The 7759-nt window shown below is 44.2% G+C and overlaps 1 protein-coding gene across 1 annotated transcript; it reads right to left on the bottom strand.

Moving 5' to 3' along the window:
- Positions 1–3142: 3142 nt before the first annotated feature.
- On the bottom strand, positions 3143–7548 carry LOC118387116 (mRNA decay activator protein ZFP36L1-like). The gene is made up of 2 exons (XM_035775279.2): positions 7337–7548; positions 3143–6031 (listed from the first exon to the last, which is right to left on the bottom strand). Exons 1-2 carry the CDS (start codon positions 7385–7387, stop codon positions 5042–5044), a joined length of 1041 nt encoding a protein of 346 aa, XP_035631172.1. The 5' UTR covers positions 7388–7548; the 3' UTR covers positions 3143–5041.
- Positions 7549–7759: the final 211 nt, after the last annotated feature.

Genomic DNA, 7759 nt, shown 5'->3' with positions numbered 1-7759 from the left:
GCCATGGTGGCGAAGTAATTACAATATAGCAATTAGACACTGGAATGGTAGATGTGCAAAAGATGAATGTGCAAGTAGAGATACTGGGGTGCAAAGGAGCAAGATAAATAAATAAATAGAGTATGGGGATGAGGTTGATTGGATGGGCTATTTACAGATGAGGTATGTACAGGTGCAGTGATCTGTGAGCTGCTCTAACAGCTGGTGCTTAAAGCTAGTGAGGGAGATATGGGTCTCAAGCTACAGTGATTTTTGCAGTTCATTCCAGTCATTGGCAGCAGAGAACTGGAAGGAAAGGCGGCCTAAGGAGGAATTGGCTTTGGGGGTGACCAGTGAGATATACCTGCTGGTGCGCGTGGATGATGCTATGGTGACCAGTGAGCTGAGATAAGGCGGGGCTTTACCTAGCAGAGACTTGTAGATGACCAGGAGCCAGTGGGTTTGGTGACGAGTATGAAGCGATGGCCAGCCAACGACAGTGTACGGGTTGCAGTGGTGGGCAATATATGGGGCTTTGGTGACATAACGGATGGCACTGTGATAGACTGCATCCAAGCGAGAGCGACATCATTGATGTATACAGAGAAAAGAGTCGGCCCGAGAATTGAACCCTGTGGCACCCCCCATACAGACTGCCAGAGGTCTGTATGGACTACTTCTTCTATCTGAGAACCAGGTGAGGCAATAATTTGAGAAACCAAGGCTGTTGAGTCTGCCAATAAGAATGTGGTGATTGACAGAGTCGAAATCCTTGGCCAGGTCGATGAATACGGCTGCACAGTAATGTCTCTTATCGATGGCGGTTATGATGATAGGACCTTGAGCGTGGCTGAGGTGCACCCATGACCAGCTCTGAAACCAGATTGCATAGCAGAGAAGGTACAGTGGGATTCGAAATGGTCGGTAATCTGTTTGTTGACTTGGCTTTCGAAGACCTTAGAAAGGCAGGGTAGGATAGATATGTCTGTAGCAATTTGGGTCTAGAGTGTCTCCACTCTTGACCGCTGCAGCTTACCAATCTTTGGGAATCTCAGACGATATGAAAGAGAGGTTGAACAGGCTAGTAATAGGAGTTGCAACAATTTCAGCAGATAATTTTAAAAAGAGAGGGTCCAGATTGTCTAGCCCAGCTGATTTGTAGGGGTCCAGGTTTTGCAGTTCTTTAAGAACATCAGCTATCTGGATTTGGGTGAAGGAGAAATGGATAGGCTTGGGCTAGTTGCTGTGGGGAGTGCAGGGCTGTTGACCGGGGTAGGGGTAGCCAAGTGGAAAGCATGGCCAGCCGTAGAAAAATGCTTATTGAAATTCTCAATTATAGAGAATTTATCGGTGGTGACATTGTTTCCTAGTCTCAGTGCAGTGGGCAGCTGGGAGGAGGTGCTCTTATTCCCCATGGACCTTCCAGAGTCCCAGAACCATTTTGAGTTTGTGCTACAGGATGCAAATTTCTGCTTGAAAAAGCTGGCCTTAGCTTTCCTAACTGCCTGTGTATATTTGTTCCTAAGTTCCCTGAAAGGTTGCACATCACGGGGGATATTCAATGCTAACGCAGTATGCCACAGTATGTTTTTGTGCTGGTCAAGGGCAGTCAGGTCTGGAGAGAACCAAGGGCTATATCTGTTCCTGGTTAAACAATTTTTTTGAAAGGGGCATGCTTATTTAAGATTGTGAGGAAGGCACTTTTAAAGAATGACCAGGCATCCTCTACTGACGGGATGAGGTCAATATCCTTCCAGGCTACCCGGGCCAGGTCGATTAGGAAGGCTTGCTCGCTGAAGTGTTTTAGGGAACGTTTGATAATGATGAGGGGTGGTCTTCTGACCGCAGACTCGTTACGGATGCAGGCAATGAGGCAATGAACTGGCTCACGTGGGGGAAAATGGTGCAGCAGAGCTTCCAGAAAAGCAGTCGCTTTCAAATTAGAGATTTAGTGGCTAATTGAGGTAAGACAGTAATACTGCTCACAGATTTTGAACTAAACATTGACAAACCCAACCCAAAGACGTATTTAAAAAAATATATAATAACTTTGTAGTTGCCAAAGTTCCGGAGCATGTCTTTAAGTCAGCTGAGAGCCTGTGTAAGGTTTCCCCAAACTCGGTCCTGTGGCCCCCATCTTGTGCACGTTTTGGTTTTCGCCCTAACATTACACAGCTGATTCAATTAACCAACATATCAAGCTTTGATTATCTGAATCAGCTGAGTAATTCTAGGGCAAAAAAACTAAATGTGGGGGGGACCCTGTACTGAAAACTGAACCAACAAGGTCTTAGCTGGATTATGAGGTAAGAAGTAATCAAAACAAGGGATGTTCTTTGCAGCTCGGTGTACTACAATGAACACAGAGCAGATTTTTTGCTTCAAGTTTGTATTGACTTAGGAACACGGTTGCTCCATTAGTCTAACTTGTCTCTGTGAGGAAATTAGAGATAAGACCAGGCCTCAGGGGGCCCGGCCCTGGCTAGCGTGGAATAACAAATAAACTGAACCCGCAATTCATCAGCTGTAACAGGCCTAACTGAGGGACTGGGGGGGGAGAAGAGAGAATTAGGGCCAAAACACATGGGAGAGTCAACACCATAAAAGCTCAAGTTTCCTACCTTACAGTAACCATGGTGATGCAGCCTGTGAAAGCCTGATCTAGGTCCTCGAGATAGGGCACAACACTGAAAGTTTGTTGCTGTTCCTCGGTTGCTTCTAATCAACAGAGTAAAGCAGCCCACCAACAATAGTTTGAGGAGGCCCTGAGCGAGAGAATAGAAGTTATCTTTCCTGTCTTGGAAATGTTTTCCTGGAAAACAGTTTAAGTAATTTTGTTTGACTGTATTTGGGGTTAGGTTAGCTACTTGGCCGTGCTCAAACCCAAGCCTTTCAAACCAAGTTCCCCAGTTTTCTGGAGTATAGACTTGCGATTGTTTGTATCCTATCTAGCACTGCTTCACCAACATGGTTCCCATTCAATGCCCAGGCCAAATGAAGCCAGCTCCTAGGACACAGGCTGCTTTCCCTACTGAAACAGTTCTCACCATTGTCATGGGATGAGTTGCCATTTAATGATTACATCAAAAAAAATGAAAAGATTACAATGAACATTTTCCCAACCTGAGCCGCAAACAGCCCTTGTCAATCAGGAAGACAGACATTCAATAGAAATGAGTTTTATTGGTTTAAAGTTTAAACTGCAATATGTCATTAGAAGAATAATACATGAGAATGAAGAAGAATGTAGAGAACAGCAACAGCTGCTAAAAAGAGAATACATTCACCTGTTGATTGATGTCAACCCTGCTAAGCTTTATTCCACTACAAGAGGTTTAGGCTTAAATCTGCTCCGTGTTGTAAAACGTGTGATAAAGGCACAATGCTTGGGGATACCTGGAATGTAGGTACTTAAATGGGAATGACTGGTCCAACAACAAACATGACCAAAACATCACCTTATTTGGCAAAAAAAACAACTAATAAATCGGTTCATGGCATTGTGGAATATGCAAGCGTCCATAATTAACTAATTCAAGACATTTCCATTTGTCATTAGCAGCAGAAAAACGCTGGTTATACAGGCTAAGAGTGACTTAAATACTAAAATTAATGTTTGTCCTGGTCAAAAGAAAGTGAAATAACAGGAAGAGGACTGAAGCCCAATTCTGCATTCTAGAGAACCTTGGAGAGCTGCTGCAATCCACAACTGGAAGGAGGATTAGGATAGAACCACAGTTCAAAACATCAGGGAAGGGGAAAAACAATAAATACAACAAAAATATGTTTCAATTAAGATTAACTTTCTAAATAAATCAAAGTGTAGTTACAAAACAGAAAAAAGTAATTGCTGTATAATATATTAACTGTGGAAGAAAAAAAAAACTTCAATCAATACAGAAGATCATAATTTAACATAAAAGAAAATATATTCTATTGTTTCATTATCAAGATAAATACAAAAAAATGCCTTTAAGATCAGCAATAAATACATTCTGATAAGTTAAATAATCAGTGACAAGGAAAAACCTCAAGGTCTTTAAAACAAACTAAACTATAATAATATACTGTTGAACAAGGTGGAATTAATGAAAGAGCTTTTCACTCAGATTTTTGACAGTGGAGACTGAGGGGTCCTCTCAGCCAGCTATTAACCTGGGTGGTGGGGGGTCCTGGGAGACAGAGGACAGGCCAAGATCAAATATTAATATTGATTGGCCAGAGTTTACTCATATGAACAGTCCTACTCCTCCGACCTTCAACACGACTACAAAGAGACATTTTCTAAGGGCACCACAGATTATTCTTAGGGGTTGTCGTCATGGTGCCAGAGAGCACATACCAGCACCAAAATAAAATGTTAATTCTTCCCACCCCGATTCTAAACAAAAGCCATCTGTGCGTTTGTCTAGTCCCCATATCCAAAAATTACACAATTCAAAAATAGAGGGTCAGGAAAAAACGTGGGATCATTAAAAGTAAAACCATTGTAGTCCCACAGATGTCTTGGTACACATTGATCAGACATCACCAAGGCACTTCATCAGAACTGATTGTCCAATAATATTTTTGCTGGTTTAATTTTAAGAGAAAGGTGACCCATTGTAAATGGAGCACTGATTTGTCACAAATCCTCGAGGCGTAGAAGGATGAGAGGTTTGAAGCTAGCTGTGGCACAGGCAGCAATGGTCACGTGACAATATGCAGAACTACTACACACCAAAACAGGAGGGGACTCCTGACATGTTCTGATCCATCTCTACCATTCACCATTATGGTAGCCCTTCACCCAAGGACGACTTGTCTTGAACTAGTGTTCTCATTGTTAACTGCTACATATCGCGATTCTTTAGTGACCATTTGGGTAAAATAAAAGACACCTCTGTTCATTGGCTAATCAGATTCATCTGAGATGAGGAGGACAGGGGGGGAGCAGAGGGGGAAATCTGCATTTTGATTTATGGACTAAGTGGCAACACTGCTGCATAGAACTACCATGTCCACTTCTGGGTTGTAAACAAGGTGAGGGACGGGATCATGGGGGGAGGGGGGGTTGTAGACACTAATCATCAGAGATGGAGAGCCTGCTGAAGATGGGCAGGCGGCGTGAGGCGTCCAGGCTGGGAGACTCCGAGCCACTCTGACTGCTCTGGTAGCCCTCCAGGTCTGAGAGAGAGTCCGGGGGACTGGCGGGAGACTCCGACATGGGCCGGAAGAAGCAGGGGGCGGTGGGGGAGGGCGTTGCCGGGGTCAGCAGACCAGGCTCCAAGACAGGGAGCCCCCCCCCTAAGCTGGGCCCGAACAGGTTGGCCAGCTCCTGGCTGGTGTAGGTGAAGGGTTTGCTGGGCCAGTCACTCATGTCCTCATCAGTGGAGATAGGTGGCGGGGTGACCGAGGTGGGGCTGACCTGCAGACCGCCCTGGCTGGGGAAGCCAGCGAAGCTGAAGCTGTGCTGGAGGCGAGGGCGCTCAATCTTGTTGAAAGTGGATAGGGGTGGCGGTGGGCCGCGGCGCTCCTCTGCATTGTGGATGAAGTGGCAGCGCGGGCCGTAGGGGCAGAAGCCCATAGTGTGGAAGGTGCGACACAACTCTGTCTTGTACTTGGGGTGGCGGCTCAGGCTGCGCAGTTCTTGCATGCCGTGGGCAAACTGGCACTTGTCACCGTACTTGCAGGAGCCATTCTCCTCGAAGGGTCGGCACAGCTCCGTCTTATAGCGGCTGGAGTTGACCTGCTGCTGGCTCTGGCTCTGTCCGATGCCGAGACCCTGGAGCTGACTACCCGGCTTGAGGTGCTCCCCGGTCTCTGAGAAGGAGCGATCTCGGAAGCAGTTCTCCTTGTTTTTACTGCCGCAACCACCGATCAGGAGCGAGAAGGGGTCCACCTTCAGACTGTTGATGAACTGGTTCTGGTTGAATTTAGCATTGGGAAGGGTGACCGAGTCACAGTGCTGCAACAGCCCACTGCCCCCCACCGCCTTCCTGTCCAGCAAGGAGGAGCCGTTGTTATGGTGCCCGCCGAAAGTGTTGTTGTTGTAGTTCAACATCTTATTGTTCTGCAAAGAAAAGTCACATAAAAATGTAGATAATGTGTCTGTCAATCAGTAGTGAATGAAAAAAAATGCAGTTTTGATCTAGCAGTACTTTGAGCGAGGTTACAGTCCCGACCTTTTATTACTTGCATTGAACAGAATATTCATTCTCCTAGGTAACTCTTGAACAGCAATATAGAAAGACTCATCTCCATAGTCACATGGTAAAGACAAATGGGCAACTAGCAAACAAAAATCACTGCCTAACAATGATGGCTTTAGTATGTGCATGTGACAGCAATATGCACAAATGCTAGTAACATAGACAAGACAATCGATTAAAACCAGTAAACATTTGCTGAAAGTTATCTATTTCAAATGGGATATAGATAAACAGTATTCAAATGCTGACATGTTACTTTCGGGATCCAATATGTTTTCAAACTGAGGCACAGCTGTTTACAATTCGTACTGAGTGGGGATTGCCCGGTTACTCAAGCCTGCACCTTAGAGGCTGCTGCCCTATATACAAAGACATGGAACTGGTCGCTTTAATAATGTTTACATACTGGTTTACTCATCTCACTTGTATATACTGTATTCCATTTTACTGTATTTTAGTCAAGGCCACGCTGACATTGCTCGTCCCAATATTTAGATATTTCTTAATTCAATTGTTTTACTTTTAGATTCGTGTGTTGTGAATTTTTAGATACTAATGCACTGTTTGAGCTAGGAAAACAAGCATTTCGATACATCCGCAATAACAGCTGCTAATTATGCGTGTGACCAATAACATGATTGCCAGATCTCTGCACCACACAGCTTCTCAGCAAAGTCTGCACTGCACACGTCAAAGGCGCAAATGGTTGCAAGAAAACTAGTAGTAGCTATCCTTAGTGTTGAATCCGCCTGTTCATCAAATCATTTAATACCGTGTGACGTGAACCCATAGTTTGATGGCAAAGCTTTGTATTGTCAAATAATAGTTTGTTACTACATAACTATCTAGGTAACATTTAAAAATGGTAATGTTAGATTGTAAGCACTCTTATCTAGACCCGAACATAACATGTGACATGAACAGCGACAACATAAATTGCCTGGTAAGCGAATTATTATAAATGTACTGAATTGTTAACAGCCATTAAGCACTTTATACTTTGTCACCTACATGCCATGCATACAGCTAGTACTCACTGACGTTTGCTGAACAATCCCGAAAAAGTTAATGAGCTAGCTAGGCGACTATAAATTAGTTGAGCAATTAGCTAGCCAGGTACGTTAGCTTCAGCCCTCCGCTCAAAGCAGTCAATGAACATATGTTACCTTGTTCACTTCGATGTATTCTAAGAAAGGAGGAACGATAGTTGCTGTCATATCTGTTGTGGCTATTATAAAGAGAAAACAAAAAAAGTGACCTAAAACACAGGGCTTGTGGTTAGTCCAGATTTAAGTGTCCTTTCTGCCCTGCAGAGAGCCCCCTCTGTCCTGCAAAAGTTGAGCGCAGTTCCTTTTTAAAACGCGGCATGTAATGATGCATGGTTATGTTGGCTGGGAGGGGCCTGAGTTCGATTGACATATGAAAATGTGGCAGCAGACCTGCCTAATTCTAATGAATCGTTTTTCTGTTTAAGAGGCCAAATTACACATTCTGTTAACATCTGACCCAGAGTGATCTGTGATTGCAAATTGTAGTCTGACATTTCAGATTTACCTACGAAATAATACTGCAGTTTACTATGGAATACT

Source organism: Oncorhynchus keta, chromosome 8 (genome assembly GCF_023373465.1).
Source record: "Oncorhynchus keta strain PuntledgeMale-10-30-2019 chromosome 8, Oket_V2, whole genome shotgun sequence".
NCBI classification, from domain to species: Eukaryota; Metazoa; Chordata; class Actinopteri; order Salmoniformes; family Salmonidae; genus Oncorhynchus; species Oncorhynchus keta.
The sequence above is the reverse complement of the archived record's forward strand: the minus strand, read 5'-3'. Positions and strand labels throughout refer to the sequence as shown.